Here is a 20,937-nt window from a genome sequence, read left to right as displayed (position 1 = left end):
ATATATTATTTATTTATGTAATGTATCTTGGAAATACGTATTAATATGATTTTGGTCTTTCTCTTGAAAGGCCTCTTCTTCTAAAAAATTATTTTTTAGATTTTTTTTGATTTTATCAGATACTAATTTACATATGTCTAATTAAAAAAAAAATATAATAGAGGAGTGGTACTAAAACATACAAATATTTTAGAATAGACTTATATCACAAACAAAATATATCCAGATTGTTTTATCATAACACTTATTGTTAGCATAGAAAATTATCGATATTTATGATATTGTCTTCTAATGTGAAAAAAATCACTTTTAAATGATTCGTAAAATATATAAATGATTGCACGAAGACAAATTCACAATAATGAATAGAATAGTGCGTACTTTGTGTGCAATTTATGAATTAACCTATATAGTAGAAGAACCTTCCCTTTCTCAGCGCGTTATCAGTTCTTTTTTATTGGACGGTGTTAGGAAGTTATACGAGAGATTTATCGCGGATAATATTACAAAGATTATTACAGAAAATATTTGTTAGCTGCCTCCGTTTGCTTTTGTATGATTCTGCTTTGCTATAAGATTTAAATTATTTTTGCACTTTAGTTAAAAATGTATAATTAATTAATATTTAATATACATTCTCTGTCGAATATTAAATATTTATTTATATCAAATATTTTAATATTAAATATTAAGCAACAATCTGAGATATCCCGTATACACATATACATACACGTACATATACATGCACGGGTATGGATGTATATTCTATATTGAAACAAAAATTATAGGTGTTAAATTGCTACAACTTAGATACAAAAATGTATGCTATTTTTCATTAATATATATAACCACTTTGATAGCTTTTAATTAAAAATTAGAAGACTTTTATGTGAAACTTTACAATATCAAATCATTTACAATTGTTATTACACTTTACGTATAGAAAATTACATGTTATCGAATCGAGAAGACATCAATTTATAATATCAAACATATTATTAGAGCATAATTTTATTTTTAATTTAAGATAATTGTCATGTTCTTGATTATCATGTCTTATTGAAAGCGGACTGATCTCAGCAATATTATTGAAAATCGGTTGTAAGAAAAATATTATATACATACAAACGATATTAAAGGGTATATTGTAAAAGCGAAAACTTTTTCAAAACAAGAAAATTCTTGCAATCGTTCATTAATAGATTTTCCTTTTTGCAAAAATTATTATATGGAAGATGTAGAGAACGCTCGGATATATCTGGTAACTATGTATTTTCAAATCGGTACAACATTTGCCTGCAAAAAAATAATTGACTTTTCTATATGATCCATAAGAAAGATGAGTTATGTTTCTCCTCTAATAATAATTAATCGCTAGCATAGGCAAGTAAAACTACTAAAAGTCCATTTCGATGTAGAATATAAATCTGCAAAGAAATTGATGCAACCATATTTCAGACATCGTGAACTCTAGACCAGAGAGACCATGACGCGTTTCCGCGACGTAGAGTGCAACATAGTAAAGTGTCCACTTCTGCGGGAGGACTGTGCCGTCAGGGACGTCGTCACGGTCGTTCTCGTACTGCTATTCGTCGCTCCGATACCGAAGCAGTGATGCGAATTTGTCGGGCACCAACCCGAAATCCAGGATATTGCCTGCATGTTCCTACCGAGCAACAATTGCTGTTTAACGGAGAAATCCTGTAGTGGAAAATTGTTGCAACGTCGGATCTTTTATCCTGAGAAAATATTGTCACCACCGCGAGCATTGTTTCAAATGTGCAATAAGACATTTAAACATTACATAAGAAAATATCTGCAAATTCTACGGTTATTTTAATGATAGCTTTTATGAATTAGAGATTTTTTTCTGTTATTTAATATTGTAAAGATTATTGATATTTTAAGGTTGTATGAGTGTGTGTATATGTTGCATGTTCTTCCGTAAAAATTTTTAGCTTATATTTAAGAGAAATGCTTTTAACGTTTTAAATAGATCCGAATAGAATAGCAAAATTAATATTAAGATTATCATCATATAACCATAATTATATATAATTTATGATTAATGTACTCACCGTACGTTTTTACAGAATGGAGTACTGAAAAGGCAATAAATAATCGGGTTAGCGGCTGAATTGAGCGGCGTCAAACTTTGTATGAAAGTGGCGACTGCGATATTCGTCTGAGTTTTGGGTACATGCCCATAAACTTGAAGGAGATCGAAGACTATGTACGGACTCCAGCAAAGGATAAACACTGAAACATAGAATCGTTCTTCGCTTACATCGTGAGTATTATAATTTATGTTACGTTTATAATACAATGTAAATTTTTGTGGGATTTGCAGAAATATGCAAACATTAGGATAAGAATGCACAGTGATTATTGTAATATTTGGAAAATAGAAAAAGACAGTGTACATAATCAAAATACTAAAATTCTGACAGAGCTCCAAGTTTCTGTCAGTTCCACTTTAGATAATAAACCTAAAATAGCGAGACGCTCTATTTATCTTTTTGAATCACGCTTTGATTTATTTTGTAGCTTCCGTTTTAGAGCATATAGTCGCCGATTTTCCTTTTATTTTTTGGAGAAAGTTTATAAAACAATAAAAATTCGAAAAAAATTTTATAATCACAAAATAAAAAGTATAGACAATTACATTTGGTTTGATTGCTTTTGATCGAAACATTTATTAAATTTTTGATGATTCTTCTCTAAACATCTCTATCTTTCGGAAACGGCTCTTTGTTTGATTTCTGATACATTCAATATAATATTGAATTAAACACATACATTGCATAAATAATAATATCTATAGGATATTTCATAATAAAAGTACAATCGATCAAAATTTAAAAGCTACTGATACTTGGACAGTCCTAGAGAGTTTAAAAAAAAACGCTTTTTAATTTATCAGAGAATTTCTCGTTGAAATTAAAGAAGTTGTGAGGAAGTTACATTTTGACGGATACTCTTCGGTACAGGATAGATATAACCATCTTTCATTTTTCAATAAATCGACGACCAAAAAAGAGTTAAGCACTACCATTGCGCCGATATTGGAAAAACTACGAGCTGAGAGAAGATATCAGTCGCCAAACGGGAAAATGGCAGAACATCTGACGCACGGTGAAATAACTTTTCTAACTAAAAAATCAAAGTAGCTTCAAATTGTTCTCACGGCAAATTCATTTCTCATTTGAGAACATTTACCTTCAGGATATCGAGATTCTGTAATTCAAGTGAAGGTGAAAATTACAAAAATGAGCGAATGTATTAGGTTTGGACCAATGAAATTATAAATTTTCTAGAAAATTTGTTCATTTTTGTAATTTTCACCCTTATTTGAATTACTACAGAATCGATACCCTGGCTTTTCTGTTTCTCCAATAATATTTTTCTAATGCATTAGCGATTTATAAATAGTGAAATCATTGAACTCATTAATATGTATAATTTCGGAAATATTGCTACATCCGCAATCTGACAGAACAACTTGAGGAAATAATCCTGTAAAACAAACCCACAATTATTTTACCAATTTAAAAAAAAATTTGCAACAGTTAAAGTATTATAAAAGAGCTCTTTAGAAGAGATTACAGTTCATTTTTTTTATACGACACAAAATGCGAAAAAACCAGTTTTTAAATTTATTAATATAATTATTGCACATGTATCTGAGACTTTAATAACATATTTAGCCATGCTGCAATAAAAAAGATTTAGTAGGAAACTTTTATTATGTATATGTTTTTGCATATTATTTAAGGATATTGTAACGGTTTATCGAAAATTGAAAATTGTAAGTGGTATTTTTAGTACAATGATGAATGATTACGCAACAAAAAATTCGATTAGACATAAATCGACATATTTGATTCGTCATTGCGATGAGTGTGCAACACTCTAATGTCCCATCAAAAACGTATAAATGTTTCCAAAGGATGCAATGAATGATCGCATTGTGTGTCTTCTTTATGACTGACGGATGAACGTATCTATTGTCATTTTGAGAACGGGGATATTGCTGGTGTATAAATATGGTATGTATGTTGGAGAGTTCACTGCTCCGATATTCTTATAGTCGTTTTAAAATGAACAGTTGTTAAAAGTTTATCACGTGAAAGCTTTAGTAAAAAACTCGTAAATATTGAAATAAAACTAATACAGCAACTAAATTTTTATATATTTTTATATTAAGCATAAATTTTTTATTAAAAAATATGTTTATTCAGTAAATCTATTAATGACAGGGCAAAGAGAGAGAGAGAGAGAGAGAGAGAGAGAGAGAGAGAAGAAAATTTGAAATCCGTATATTATTATGAGATATTTAATATCAAAATTATTACTTTTATAGCTTACTTAAAAAAGAGAGAAATGACTAAAATTTTAAAGCATACTAAACAATTTGCACAAATCGCAGTATTTTTAAAGATATACTGTTTTGTTTATTTGTTACTGCTTTTCGTAAAATTGCATTAATAACTGCAATAGTATTAAAAAAAGTTTAACAATTATTTAATACAAAAATTGATCTATTTAATAATACTTTTTTGCAACCCGAGAAAAAATGGTATAATATGATCTCACAATCAGATGTAAATATACATAATGAATTATAAAAAGATCTGATAACATATAATATAATATATAATTTTATATGATCATATAAAATTATATATGTTATTAGATCTTTTCATAATTAATTATATATATTTACATCTAAGACTACTTTATACCATTTTTTCTCAGGAAGCTATTTAATAATTAAAAAATTATTTAATAGCTGAAATTAGCACATCTTTTAATAAAAATACAAGGAATGGAGAAATATTAGTTTAATAAAAAGATCTCTCAATTTATGGAAATGTATGGGTTCTTTATCTCGAGATATGAAAATCAAAACACATCACAAGCGCAATCGCAATACGCACGATATATGCGCATGGTAATTTCAAAACATGAAACAAGATTACATTGCTGTTATAGCCACAGTTTTTACGCAAAATTTATTCTGCGTGCAGATTGATAGGTTTTATATGTGTTGTTCGCAATTTATCAATTTTATTTAATTTAGTGCGGCGGTTTGTCCTCAGAATATATATACAATTCTTTTTGTCTTTAGATGGTTCGTTCTCGTACGAGAATATCGAATAGAGAATATATGCGTGCTTATCTCCTTATGGCGCGTCTTTTACGCTGCAAATAAAATGGTTCACCGATCTCGTATCAAAGACATAGGAAAAGCTTGATAGGAGGTTATTACTTTTTATTATCGCAAAATAGACGCGCTGTCTTCGAGAATGGCGCTCCGTTTCCGTTATTATCCACGATGAAATATTCGTGTACATACATATGTCAAAGAAAGAAAACACATTCGTGTCTCGAACATATCGTAGACTGGAGTCTACTTCGGAATCTAAAAGTTTTCTTTACATCTACGAACTAACACATGAATAACGAGAAATCGTAAAAAAATCAGGTATTAAAGTATAACTTTACAAGTCAAGTCAAAGAAGTTTATGTAAATATTTGCTTGAAAAGATTTCCATCGAAACCTGAATCTCCTTTGAAGTGGATCTTAATAACGCTATAGAATTTGAAACTACTTTCTGTGCTACAATCATTTTTAGGTCTTGGTTCCACAACGCTTAAATAAGTAACATTTTTATAAATTTATATATAAAAATACTTTCAATACATATATAAAAAAATATATGTATGTTTTTAATTTTATAGAAAATATGCTTGTCATACGATCATAATTCATTTACAATAAAATTAAACTACAATTAAATTCACTATAAATTGAATCGCAGCATATTTCGTGATTTTCTACCCTTATTTTTTAAATAAGGAGTTTTTAAATAAGAGTTTTTTTTCTAAATACATTTTTCTTATTTTTCTTATTTCTTTTATTATAAATTTGACGAAAAATATATATTTTCTTACTTCTTTATAAAGAGATAATACAAACTTTGTTAGGTTTACAATTATTAATTAAATAACACTATGACATTTTGCATTTGCAACATTTCTGTAAATGATTTGCGTCTTACCGAAAACTATGACGAAAGTCATTTTAACGGTTTTGATTTTCGCCCTCGAGTGTCTCTAGTCGGTCCCTGACGTAGCGCTGCTCCTTGCGACCATATTGTGACCACGATGACTGTGTAACAGCCTCCTATTATCAGGGTGGGCGCTATAAAGAGGCTGAAACTCACCAAACTCATGTAGATCTTCCATTGGATCGGGGAGGCCAAATCGATCCAGCACTGTGTCGTACCCTATAAAATGATCTTCTGCGATTAGGCTCACCTCGTGAGTACCACGCGCATTCGATTTCCGATTACTGAAAAGTCCTTCCAAAAATGGGTAAACGATAATGTAACGTTATCTAGTGATATATTTTCTCTACAGTTTGAAAAAAAAACACAATATACAAAAACTCAAAAACATATTTTTGGACAATTTAAAACTTTTTTAAGAACAATTTTGCGATGTCTATAGTTTTTAAATAATTGCTGCATTTAATATATATATATATGTACCTGTATTCGTTTCTCTTCGTATAGAAATATCATTGGCAAACTGAATAACGCTGATAGAGCCCAAGCCGTAATTACCAAAGCTCGAGCTCTCCACCCTGCGATTAAAATTAATATGTTAATCTTCAGATTACATTTTTGTGGTCGATACATGAACACATAATGACAAAAATAATTGTACTCAACAAATATTAGAAATGTGATGCGAAATTTTTAGTGTTTGAAGTTTAATTTTATAACGTAAATACACTTCTTTTTATAAAAGAAATTTATTATCCGATTGATTATTTTGTTTTTGTTTATGTTATGATTTTTGCAAGATATACATATATTTTTAATAATCCAAGTATATATAAACATGTGAGTTACTTTAATGTATAGCCAAAGTTCAATTTTTCTTTAAAAGAATCAAGGAAACAAAGAAAATCTGTTTTAATTAGCACTAATCTGTAATATAAGAGATATCGACATGAATCCTTTTATTAATCCATTGATGATTGAGTATCGAACGATGTTCGAACATGATAGGTAGTCTAGAATTGTACATTTTTCGATTTCTGTAATTCCAGCTATCGACAAGCCACGAGAACGTCGATAGAAGACACAAGATAAATTTTATATCAGTGCAAGGGGAAGATACGCATCACAACGATCCGTGAGATACCTCCGTGTGATAGATGACACGACCGTCTCCAGTAGAAAGATAAAAGAATCCAGCGACGCTATCCTTTCTCCATTCTTTATCTTGTCGCGTCGAGAAAAAGAAGAAACCGTCAAGAAAAAGAAAAAAGAAACATTAACGATTGACGTCAGAAGCAATATTAATTTTCAGAAAAACCATTATATTACAAGTGCGTCACTGGAATCTGATCGTTATTATTGACAGATATTATTGCTATCTATCAGAGCAACAATATTGCCGAGGAGAGTCTCACAGATGGCATCGATTTTCAGTATTTTTCACTTTAGACTCATCTAGCAAATTCTGCGAGTAAAAATAGATGCGCAGCATCTGGCAATAGAAGTCAAAGCAATTTCTCAGTAAGCGGTAAATATGAGGAATAAAATAGAGGAAAGAGAGAGAGAAAAGAGAAGTGGTGATTCAACACGCTACTTCTCGGGTGACATAAATGCAAAGATGAGTGCATTTCATCGCGAGGTAAACTGCGCTGTTCTGTATGTGATTGGTAGATATCGATAAAGTAACCGTCAACCTGCTATAATCAGAAATATTTGCTTGAAAACGTATATTGAAACCTCATTAGAAGCAACTCCATTATCGCACAATTACGATTAAATTGGCATATATATAAAATAATGACCAACTATAAAAGAATTTATTCTCTTTTTTACTATTACTAATCATACACAAAAGATTTACATTTTCTATTGACATTATTTCTCTTGTTTTTGTTGATTTAAATCCTTCATTATTATCGTTTTAAATTTTCCTTATTTTATTTAGGCTAATATTGCTCTTGTCTTTTGTTAATCTCAACTAAAAATGAGAGAGAATCTCAAGTAATATATTTTTTCTTTTAATATTGTTAATTAACTGTATTGTACATAAGTTTTTTCAAAATATTTTCCTTTATTTATCAAAGGCGGATAAAAATTTTTGCATAGAAAGACGAGAGTGATATTTTCGCTTTGAAATAATCAGATGCTATCCATGCCTCGAGTCGTGCTATATATTTCACGGAATTAAAATTAAATTAATAAGTTTAGCCCGGTAATGCTGCTTTGTAAGAGGATCCGACATTAAAGGCGATCGTATGTAGCGCTAATGTACTCACAGCTGCCGGAGAAATTCATCGGGCGGGTAATGGCGTCGTATCTGTCGATTGACAGAGCCACAAGGACATAAGTCGAGCTGTAGGTCACTACGGCCTGCATAAACCTTATCAGCTTGCAAGCTACATTTCCTGCATACCACGTGACCGTCGTTCTCCAGATTATGTCCGTCAGTACGGATATTAGGCCGACTAGTAGATCTGCAACAAGATACATGACTATGAATTGTAATATACATATATTGTTCGCTAATCGATTATTATCAATGCTCCGTCAGAATATGGGGCTTCCCTATTCTGCATATTTCTCAAATATCCAAAGTCACCAACTATAATATCCGGACATATTGATTAATATTATGTATCCAGGAAATCGTGTCATTCAGAGAAAAAGGATTAGATAAAAGTTAACAAGAATTTATGTCGTTTATTTTGTATTTGATTTTCATGGTTATAAGGAATGTGCGTATGTGTGTGATTATGGCTGGTGTATTTGATCCGTAAATCTACATTTTTGTTTATGATGACTTTGGGATTATTATAATAAAAGGATATAAATGATTCGGAATTATTATAAGAAAGAGATATAAATGATACTGCCTTATACATGAATGTTCGTGTGAAATTATATATAAAAGTTTAGTATTAATACGAACACGTGGAATTTTCGCAATCGCGTAAAGGCGCCGCGCGATTATTAATTAGCTCATGAAGCCGTTTATAAAATACATCTGTTTTGATTACGGAATTAATGTTTCTTCAGATGTACAATATGATCAGCTTATAGTTAGTTTCGATGCTTTATATCGCGTTGCTCTGCATTTGCGCATAGTTATAATTAAAAATCATTGACATACAAAACAAAATGAGCATGATAGAACGCGACGTAAATTCGCTAATTTCTATGTTGTGACGTTCGTATACCAAAAACGTCACAGTAATTAAAGGTTATTTAAAACAGTGTTAATTTTCTTATAAAGGTATATTATATGTTTTGTAACGATTGATGCAAAAAAGAATTGAGTTAAGAATTATATCTTAAAAAAATCAACGCAGAATTTTCGTTTTATAGATTACAATAATTAAAATTTTTATTTATGGATAAACTTGAACTATAATAATCGTAAAAGCATGTGCATGTAGAGTTACTTTAGTTACTTTATGATCTTGTATAGAACACATTTCTTAATAATAACTAAAAGGGCCTTATACATGCTTCCCGAAATGTAAGTTTGATCGTAAAAACGTTCGGAAAAGAAAGAGTGCTACCACAACTCTTTGGTAATTCTGTAAATAAACCGAGCTCATCCCTTGTTTTTGTCGCTCATATTTTATCGACGAAATAAAAAGTCGATTTCACACCCTTGTGACTCGATAACACCGGTCGTGATATTAATGTTCGAAATTGAAGAATAATTGCTTCCAGTATAATGGGAAAGTGCCAGCAGTTAATTAAACTAGAAAGCAATTTGTTACCATTAAATCACAATGCTGCAGAGGCGCGTAATAATTTTATTTATAAAATACATGTTAAATGATTGATATATTCTTCTTGAAAAATCTAGTTTTTTATCCAGTTTGAGATAAAATAATTTTTACGATTTATTAATGATTGATTGATTCATAATTTCAATTCTAAGTTTACATCTTTTCTCTATATTAGCGCGATTTCCATAATATTACAATATATTTTTTTACGCAATGTCAAAAATATATTTATAATACGGATTACTCTCTCTCTCTCTCTTTCAATATTGTTAAGCAGTATCAATTTAGAGAATTTATCCTAGCAAAAGAGTATTCTGATTAAAGATTCCAGAACACTCGTAGTCCATTTACGAAAATCTTTCTTATAGGAATGATCAAATTTGTTCGAGTTAATGGCTATACTTTAAAGTATTTCTATATATCCTTAACCTACATGTTCTCAGATAATGTTGAAATCCTTTGATACCTTTATGCTTTGCAACTTTACGATTGGATTTATCAACTTTTCTCAATTTTCTTTTATCGTCGATTACTTACATTCAACATTTTAAATTTAAACGATCGATCAAGGACAGAAGAATAACTTATATATATATATATATATGTATATATATATGTGTGTGTGTGTGTGTGTGTGTGTTTGTAGAGAGAGAGAAAGAGAGAGAGAGAGATACAATATTAATTATTAGAAAATACAAAAACTACGTTTAATTATATAAAAAGATATTCTAAAATAATTTTCTAAAATAAATAGGAAGACTCTACATTGTTAAATTTTAATATTATAGAAAGGATTTTCCTGTTGAGCACTAAAATATCTTGAAAAGTAAGTGATTTCTTTCAAGCAGACTTCGTACACACACACACATATATATATTATTGTTGTATAAAAGTACAACGTTCTTATTTGGAGAGTTTTCTTCTTTCATTCGAATAGCGACGTTTATTGCGAAGTACTATATCTATATTAACAATCTACAACTATCGAGAATATCTCAATATACAATATCTTTAAATTCAGCTTGTTGGCAAAGGAACATATTTTCTACACCTTGTATAACATTTTTGTTTTTCCTATCGCTGCATTAGCACGATTTTATGATGCCTCTTGCTATTATTTGTTGTACAAAAAAAGATCTTGTTAAGTAATTAGATAATCAACTACCAAATCGAGTGTTAACTTTTAGATTATTCAGTTTTTTCTCCTTAAAGAAATACAACAAAAAAAGGAAATATATTTTACATCTTTTAAAAGAAACAGAGAAATGTATCTTTGCGTATAAATCATATTATGTGTAAAAAAGACACAAATATAGAAAGACTAATTATTGCGCTAATTAATTATCTTGCTGATCTCATAATGATTTAATTATTTTCAATAAAATTATATTTCCTGACAATTTTTAAGTTTTTAAATCTGTAGTTTTCTAAGAACATTTTTCAACTATCACCTAGAAATACATTTCTTTTTTCGTAGAATACCTGTTTTAAAATGCATATTTTTACTCGTGTTTTTTCTCTGTAGCATGTTATTTTATGCTATGCCGTAAAAAACATTCTTTCTTTTCCATTTCGCAGATATTAACTTTGCGGTAAGCGTATATCTACTTTTAATGCCGCAACTTATTATGCGAATAATATACGAGAAACAGTAGACAGAGTTAACCATCATCCGATGCCAAACTATTTGTCATTAAAATAGTAGAGATTCTAAATGATTTCGGATTAAAATTTTTCTGCACAATATAAGTATAATGTGTACAATATATTATATGTATTTATAAGTATTGTTGTTAAAATATATTTAATTAGTCATAATTATCATATTACTGCAAAAAAGATATCTTTCCATTAACGTGTTTTGCTTGCGAGCGCAGACACATATACCCATATGCAGGTACAGTTGCAATATAATACAAGAAACTTTTACACTATATACGCGCAATTGTACGTCTGTGTTTCCGATATCCCGTGCATTAAGATACGTCAGCGTAAAAAGGAAGAGAAATGTTTATCTATAAAACGTTTACATGGAAGAGGATGTGCCATCGTTTCCCCAGAGTCTGAATTGAATCAAACATCGGAAGCGAGGGATTTATGAGAAAACCTTCGCGTTCCATATCTAATTTAGATAATAATTTATGTATTTATACATATGTATATATATAGGGTATTCGCCCCCGCTTGTCATTGAGACAATTGACATTACAGAGATAAAAAAAAATACCGTTTTGCCTCTTTTGTTCTTTCAAATTTTATTAATTCTTAGCAGAATTAATAATATACATTTTTAAAAATTGTTACCCGTTTATGCTACATGTAATAAATTTATTGTCTAATTCAAAGTCTATTTTTCTATAAAAAATATCGAAGTATTACCACTTTTTGAGCCATTTACACAAGCCATTAAAGATAAATAATAATCACTTACCCGCAAATGCTAATTGTTTGATGAAAAAATCCATCCGGGATTTCCTGCGTTTTCCTAGCAGAAGTCCGGCGAGAACAGCAGTATTGCCAGCGACTATTACCGCAAATAACAGCCATAGTACTGCGAATTGTTCCGTCTATAAGGAAGAAAACGAAAGAACGTTTGTTTCACTCTTGTGAAATTATCAATTCAAAATTTTTAAACAATTAAAAATGTTGTGTTTTTTCCTCAAAAAATTTTAGAATTCTTAATACATTTCAAAAAAAGTTTTGATGATTAAATTCAAAAATATGAATCCAAAGATATAAACTTTATGTTTCCGTTATATGAAAATTAGTAATATTTTTTTCATTTTTTTAAACTAGGACCCAGGGGTTTAAAAAAAGCTATAATTCTTATTTTTATATTTAATTGTTAGAAACTTTTTTAAAAATATGTATGTAAGAAATTCTAGAATACACTTTAAAGAGGGAAAAACTCTATATTTATTATATCAAAATTCTGAAAATAATGTGTTAAGTAAAATTACAGAGTTACATTAATTTTATATATCGAAGATCACATTCAAAATATATTTAAATTATAAAACCATTTATTTTAACAGAAAAAAATTCATATATATTAAATGTATACAAATATATACAAATGTATACAAAATATTTAAATATATTAAATATACTCATCTTAAAATCGCGGATTATATGTCAATATATTCAGAATATAAGATCACTCCCCCCCCCCCTCTCTTACTTATATAAATCTTTATGAATAATATAGATTTACATAACACAGATGCATTATTATTGTATTGTGTCTTGTAATCTCAATATCAATCCGATGAAATGTTAGATAGCCATTTACTAATCACTTGCTTTATCCGAACAAATAATTGGTTTGATGGTTAGTTTGATGGCTGTGGTCTTCTCTTGCATCGCATACATTGCAAATTGTTTAACGAGGGTGACGTTTGAGCGTTAATTTCAACATCATTTGCGTTTCCACTATGCAACCTAATTTGCTTCAGTATACATGACCGATATGATATGTAGCATAATTTAACGATAACGAATAGATAATTAGGACATTTCTAATTAAGAGAATCCTACAAACCTTTCATGCATTCAAGCACTCATATGTATATTCTATTCTAGAGATAACAACCATATCAGTTACAGTAAATCTTACGTATTACAGATAAACAAATTATCTTTTGACCTTAAATATTGATCAAATCTTACTTTAAATATGCTTATTAACAACTAATTAAAGTGTTAATTATTATATTAAAAAATAATTTTAATTTTCCACAAGCATTTAGTTTAAATATTTACAGTTAAAAAATTATAAATGCTTAATTACACAGTTAAACAAATTTTAATTATAGATATCATAATTACAGCTTAAAAAATGTGCATTCTTTTAGTAGAATTAACAATAAAACAACATAATATTTTAATAATATATCAAGTTTTTAATATTAAAAACATTTCCAATTAAGGAAATTGACATACTTGAATTGTTGTATTTTGCAATTTATAAATATTAAATTAATTATATAATTAAATTGAATGATTGTATAATGGTCAGCACATTTGATTGAAAATGCTTTCAAAATATCATAATTGTAATGTGAGCTGGGAATATATATGTATAAATATAGATATAACTTTAATATCTAATTATTTTGACTTAAAAAACAGAATTAAATTATTTTATCTTGAAAACACAGAAACGAAGATAATTACGATAATAGAAGCAATTACCAATAAAGGCAATTTATAAAATTATTTTCAGTATAAATAGCTCGTAATAAATCCATTGCAGGATATGTGCCAAGAACGACAGTTCTATATTTTAGTACGTTAAAATTTTTATTTTTTTGGAAAAGTAAAAAAATATGTTTAGTATTTTATTAAATATAATAAGAAAATAAATTGCGATTAAAAAGTATTATTTAAATCATTTATTAGTATGTAACGCAACTATAAATAAATGGTTTATATGAGAATTAAACAGAGATGCATTTTGAGTAAAATACGCAAACATGTATTATCATTTATATCATATAATCTAAATTAGTTTAAATGCAGTTTAATTAAACTAGTTTAATTGAAGAAGTAAATCGTAGATAAATTGAGAAATTTACGTAAAATAATCTGTTTCTTATTATTAGAGTATCCTGAAAAGTTTTATAAATAAGATTGCACGCGAGATAAGATATCTAAATTCCAGTGCCCAGTCTGCCACAATCCGCCTGTCTGGCGGATTATATGCCTTCTGGCTTGAGAGGACTCACCGGCATTGGTATTTCCTCCCAAATGGGTGAATGACTTTCGTATCCACCCATCGGACGAAAAGAATATCGCCGAATCAACGAAAATCTTGAGACCATAGTATTACGTGTCCTATTCGTCTCCCTCTTTTTTTTTCTTCGCACTCAGCACTAAATTTATGTTTCTATTCCGCAAACTGCAAATTCCGAAAGAGACTTATATGACAGGCGATTTAGGTCATTCGGTTTTGTTGAGTCTCCCATACTATATCGTACATGATATCGGAGTATTTGCAGGTTTATTCACGTGAATTATTCATTTGACCGTGATTAATTCTTAATCCCTTAACGGATTTACAAATAAATGGCTGTATAAAATGGCATGTCCCAAAAACGTTTTATAAATCTGCGTTAATATTTTAGTTTTAGATGATAATCCAATGTATTTTAAAATATACAATATGTTATGCAAAATGTTAGTAAAATAAAGTTGCTATTTAATTGCATCCATAATGTTTAAGCATAGATAATAAAATAAATATAATAATATAAGCATAGATTATAAAATATATAAAAAATAACATATCTAATAATTTAAAAGAAAGTAATTTTACGAGATTTCAATTTTAGATTCATCAAACTTTAAAATTTTTATTTAAGAGATTTATAAATAGATATCGAACGAATTTTTGTTATTTTTATTCAGCGGCGAGAAAAAAAAGTATTATTGTACAAATGATGAATAAAATTTTATTATTGTTTGTAAACTATTGCTGTCTTGATATTGCGGCGTCAGTTCGATTCATGATATCAACAGCCGCGAGAAAATGGCACAATGTCTAGAATACCATGTATATTGCGAATCGTGATTCTCTATTCGTATCCGGTCTGTTTTGCTTTCCGGTTTCAAAATGCAATTACTCATGCCACTTGCAAGCTCGATATCGATCGTCGAATAAAATTGATACCGATTTTATCGCGCGCGAGATTTGTATGCAAAGTTTGGAGCTGTGGTTGCGATCTATGGGTTATATTTTTATGTCGTTTTCTCTATAATATTATTAATATACTGAAAAAGTGCAGAGAAAGAAAGAAAGAGAGAGAGAGAGAGAGAGGGAGGGAGAGAAGGGGAGAGAGAGAGAGGGGGGGGGGAGAGAGAGAGAATAGCTAATTATAAAATGTGAAAAGTTAATGAAAAGACAACTCCACATTACTAAAAAATATATTACAAATTAAATCTATATTACTAAATCTATAACTTTTATAAATGTATACAATTGAATTAGTTTTGAGAAAATCATTAAATATTGACTAACTATTTCAAATAACCATTATAATTCTTCAATCACAAAAGTTTGATTTATCTCTTTACAGCATTTATATAGTATTAAGAGTATATTTAAGAATATAAAATATATTTAGTTTGTCTAATCTTGACATTAAAATTATTCTATTGTTATATGTATATATAATTTTTCTTCCATTAATTTGTAGCTTATTTATTCTTCAAATATATAAAAGAGTTATTTGTTATGTTTTAAAACTTATCTGTATTTTGCAATAACACAAAATAACAGCGCTGACAATGAGATTTATCTTTTTTTGAATATGAAATATAGATAATTATAACTCCTGTAATATCAAAATGCGGAATTGTGTGTTATATAACTATAGAAAATGCACATTATTTTAATTAATAGAATCGAAATAAAGAGATATAATATATGTACCTACGCATGTAACAAAATTTATTCACATTTATTAAGAGAGTACGAGAAGAGAGGAAATATCAAAATTTGCTGAAAATACCAAAATATGAAAAATATTCACGTCATCGTTTTATATTCCTATCCACTCGATTTATCATAAATCATGCATGAGTTTAATTCGCGTATTTATATGTCCGACAAAAGATTTTATCACCGATTATTTATTTTACTACATGACATTTACTACTATATAATATAACGGTATAAAATATTATATAACGTATTATTTTGATAATCTTTATGTATTAAATTTACGATTATATTCCAAGCCAAGTAATTAATGTATATATTTTATATCTTTATTAATATATCCATACCTGATTCCAGATTCAAAACGGTGTTCAATGAGGCTTTCTATCATCTCCAAGAGATCTTACCTAATGGAAAATAAGCGCCGAAAGGCGTTTTGGATCGAGTGCATCTCGCGCTAACCACGATACATTTCTTGGCACACAAATCAAACGGAATTATAGCTGCGATGACACACCATCTAAGTGGATTTGTAAGATCTAGCATCGATGGATGAAACAAGGATAAATGGGGATAACGAGACGACAAGCTCTTATCTGTGCGGCTTTCATCGTCAACTCGCGAGGTAAGTACTTTATAAAGCACTTTGCCGTATTACACAGCGCTGATTGTAAAAAATTGCCTTGATTTACGGTCTCGTTTCACCGCGGATACATGCGCGGATACAGGGTGTACGCTTTTCCGCACGGTATCGGTGAAAGAAAGCCGACGCGACAGCGAACGGCGAGCGCGACGTTAACCCATTTAATCCACCGCGTACCGAAGTTGCTTCCCATAAAAATCTGTTGCACGTAATTGAACGTTGGCGTAACTCGTCGGCGACAGCCGTATCGAGTAGCAAGCCGTTGTTAAGCGAATTCGCGGTGACTTTATGTAGCGGTGGACAAAACCGATAAGTAATAAGATCGATATTGAATTCTTATAAAAATGAAAAATATATCGTTATATCGCTTTCTTACTGTGTGTCAATTGCTGATTTTACGTAAAATAAATAAAATTCGTTAAAAGTGCATTTTGTTGCTTCAAATTTTATGTGGATATTGAGAATGGCCGTGATAATAAATAAAAATTATTTTTGAAAAGATTTTGCAATGTACACAGTGACAGATTTTTATGAGCCAACGATACAACTGACATTGTTTCCTTTGCCCTTCCCGGTAAACGCGAAAGTTACGTGCGATCTTTTTTCGCTATGGCTATTCATTCATAATTCAGCTTCGTAATTCTGGAGCAGTGTCGTAGTCAAAACGAGTAGAGCAGTCTCACAGAAAAAAAATTTACATTTACATTTGTCTCTCCAAGAAAGTAACAAACTGAATAAAAAAGTTCAGAGAGGAATTCGACATAAATTAATCATGCAAATTTTCAAACACTTGTTTGAATTTACGTAAAGTAGTTATGTAAACCAAATTTAAAATTAATTCTTAATTCTTAATTTTAAAATAGGTCAAACTTACAATTTTTCGCATCCACGAATTCGTTTTAAGAGGTGAAATAATTTATTGAGAAAATATAATAACTAATTTTAATATGTGTGTGCGTGTGTGTGTAAATAACTTTGAATTCATTTCTTTAAGTGATTTATTTTTTGATAAAAATTCTTTTATTTTTAAATATTTACCATTTGGAAAACGAGTGTGGTTTAAAATTTGTCGCAAGCGTGAGAATAGTTGGTTACGATATTTACGTCAAGGGCGCAAGAAAAATGCCGGTAACGAGCCATAGTTGTATCATATAATAGTAACGAGCCGCGGTAAATAATCGAGTTACGACGATACCGATGTGATGCATCCTCAAAGAAAAATCTCTGACCACCGCAGACGGTGACGTGAAAGAGTAACGAACCGCTCGTAATTCGTAATTCCTAACGACCGAATGAAGAGCGTAAGCTTAACGATGTCGCTCTTTCGCGGTAATAACGAGAGTGCACTCTTGGATATGCGCCAAGTTTCCTGCATAAGCAAGCAACTACTGATACTAAAGATTGTTGACTTTATGATCTTTAGAATGAAACATTTTAATAAAATGTTACACGGTACGTAAATCAGTAATTCGAATTATGCTGGAGAAATAACTATATCAAGGTGTCAAAGAAAACTGAAACTTTTTCGCGAGAAGAGAAATTTAATGATTTAGTATAACAATGATCTAATTTACTTTTTTAAGAACCGGAGAAAATTAATTTTCAAGTAGAATTTAGATTGATTTTCTTAACAGTTTGAAACATAGAAGTTTCATTATTATTATCGAATCCTTTAGAGATGATAGATTAATGTAATTGAGAAAATTGCAAAAAGAAAAATAACAATGATTTTGTTTTCCGATTGAAGTTTCTCACAATTCGCTAATGTTCTCAAGAATTAATGTTACACAAGTGTTAGCGCTGTGCAATTATTGTTGCGGTTCCATGTATTTACAGCCAACGAATCATCTGTATTTTTTAACAGAAAATGCACACACTGCAGTACTATCGGTAAATAAATTAATAAAATACAAAAACTGATCTTTCACAATGCTCGCACATATCCTTTTCCGTGCAAAATACACATAAAGATACACGTCTTGCCCCAAGGCATTCAACCGCAAACAACGATAAATTATTCTGAATGCTTTTTATTAAAACAGATTATTAATTTTTTCATAGATACATTTTTCTCGATAAATAGATTATTATGATAAATTGATACACAAAACGTAGATTTGTAGCTGATAAAAACGTGATGTCTAAATGATAATATTCAAATATCGATTCAAAATGTAAAAATATAGTGCATTAATAAATTAAATGCAATATCAAATAATTATATATTATATACGTTTAATTATAAACTTGATTTTTATTAGAAAATTGACGATAAATCAAAGGAATTGTATATTAATATTTTATTTGTATCCTCCAAATTTCTGCTAAATATTTTATATCGAGAAATTACCGCGGTTTGCTTTTTATTTATGTCCACATAAAATGCATAAAACATGAAAACCTCAACAAATAAGAATGTTTAATATCGCGCTTGAAAATGCAAATCTCCTTTAGCAGTGTAAAACATAATAGCAGTCAGAGCGAAGTAGCACGTATAAACTTCTTTCGCGACAAGAGAATCTTCCGTCTCTTTTGATATGCTTTGCTTCGTTTCGTTTTCTGCCTTTTCCGTTTCATGATTGTTTCAGCATATAAACTAAAGAAAGTTTTAGCTATAGCTGGGAAATTTTGTTTCTTACAAGAAAATACACTTATAAAATTCAAAAACTACTAAATAAAATTTAGTCTAATTTATCAAGATTGCGCCGCTTTAATATTTATATTAATTTGGATAATTTATTTATTAACTTTTCTAAATAAGTTGTATTATGTTTATATACACGATATTTACAAATTGTATAAATAATTGGGAAATTATAATTTTTTAAGAAATTTTGAAATTTTTATGGACCCAACTTTATCATATTATTGTTTATAATACTTATAATAATTATAAATTGTTATTTATAATTAATTCTTTTAATTTTGATTAGTAATCCTATCTCAATGCTCACTGTAATAAACTTGCATTATTGTAGAAATAAGAAAGTGTAATTTAAAAACTTGCATTTTTAAAAAAGAGAAATAGAAGATGTCTAATATATAGAAGTGTTGTTATCTATGTAAAATAACATTTTTGTATACTGATAATTGCACGTCGAAACAAAGCTTTAATCTTGTGGCTCTGATATTTTTTATTTCATACATGTAATTTTTTTAAATCCATTAGCTTGTAATTATAAAATAAAAAATAATGCGCCACTCACCGGTATGATGCGCAACAGCAGAGTTGTAGTACACTAGGTTGTAATCTGTAAAAAATACAGATATATCCAAATTATATATAAAACTATATCTAAAAAATATTAATATATAAAAAAAACTATGATGCGCGCGATTATATTTTTCATTTGTTCTTTAGACCAATGTTTAGTAAAACAAATATTGCATAATCTTCGAATAAAAGATTTTATAATTTTTTTATATAAATAATCTAAATCGTTATAAATCTTAAACACATTAATATAAAAAATATTGATTAATATAATGATTTTATTATAGATATTTTCAGTATTTTCAAACAAAAAAAAATTTTTGTTGGACTAGTATATATATTTATTGTACTACTATAATAATAGAATGGATTGCTATCGCGGAGATAAACGAACATCTCATTTTATAAGTAACAAATAATAAGTAAAATTAGTTATAAATTACTTACCTTACGGTTGCTCTACCATTGCCTGATGCCTCCCCTGGGCTTTCTCATCCTCTCTTCTTCGTCCTTTGCTTCTTTGTGGCACTCACTCGGGAAACACGATGAATTAATCGCGCGCGCACTAATGAGCAAAGTATAATGATTGTACGGCACTTTGCACGACATTCCCAATGTTAATCGCATGTTAACGCGCAGTTTATTATTATTTATTATTACGGCGACGAAGAGAACAATGCGAAAACTATATGATTCATTCAGCACTCTTGCAAAAATCATGCAGTTAATTTCATATACCACGCGCTATGGCACTTGCTATCTTTGTGTTGCTAATTATTGTCGCATTTATATATATATATATA

At 29.2% G+C, this 20,937-nt stretch overlaps 1 protein-coding gene across 1 annotated transcript; it reads right to left on the bottom strand.

Annotated features, from left to right (window-relative positions):
- Window positions 1-244: 244 nt before the first annotated feature.
- On the bottom strand, window positions 245-14,613 carry LOC115245551 (cardioacceleratory peptide receptor-like). Its single transcript, XM_029823922.1, is given in 8 exon segments — window positions 245-1,666; window positions 2,079-2,259; window positions 6,066-6,113; window positions 6,116-6,293; window positions 6,558-6,652; window positions 8,351-8,548; window positions 12,267-12,402; window positions 14,563-14,613. Coding segments are annotated over 8 exon segments (1,083 nt in total). The 3' UTR covers window positions 245-1,470.
- Between the last annotated feature and the right edge of the window lie 6,324 nt (window positions 14,614-20,937).

This window comes from Formica exsecta, unplaced genomic scaffold, assembly GCF_003651465.1.
Source record: "Formica exsecta isolate Colony F162 unplaced genomic scaffold, ASM365146v1 scaffold122, whole genome shotgun sequence".
In the NCBI taxonomy this organism is placed as follows: domain Eukaryota; kingdom Metazoa; phylum Arthropoda; class Insecta; order Hymenoptera; family Formicidae; genus Formica; species Formica exsecta.
Note: the sequence above shows the minus strand (reverse complement) of the source record. Positions and strands in the feature narration are given on the sequence as shown.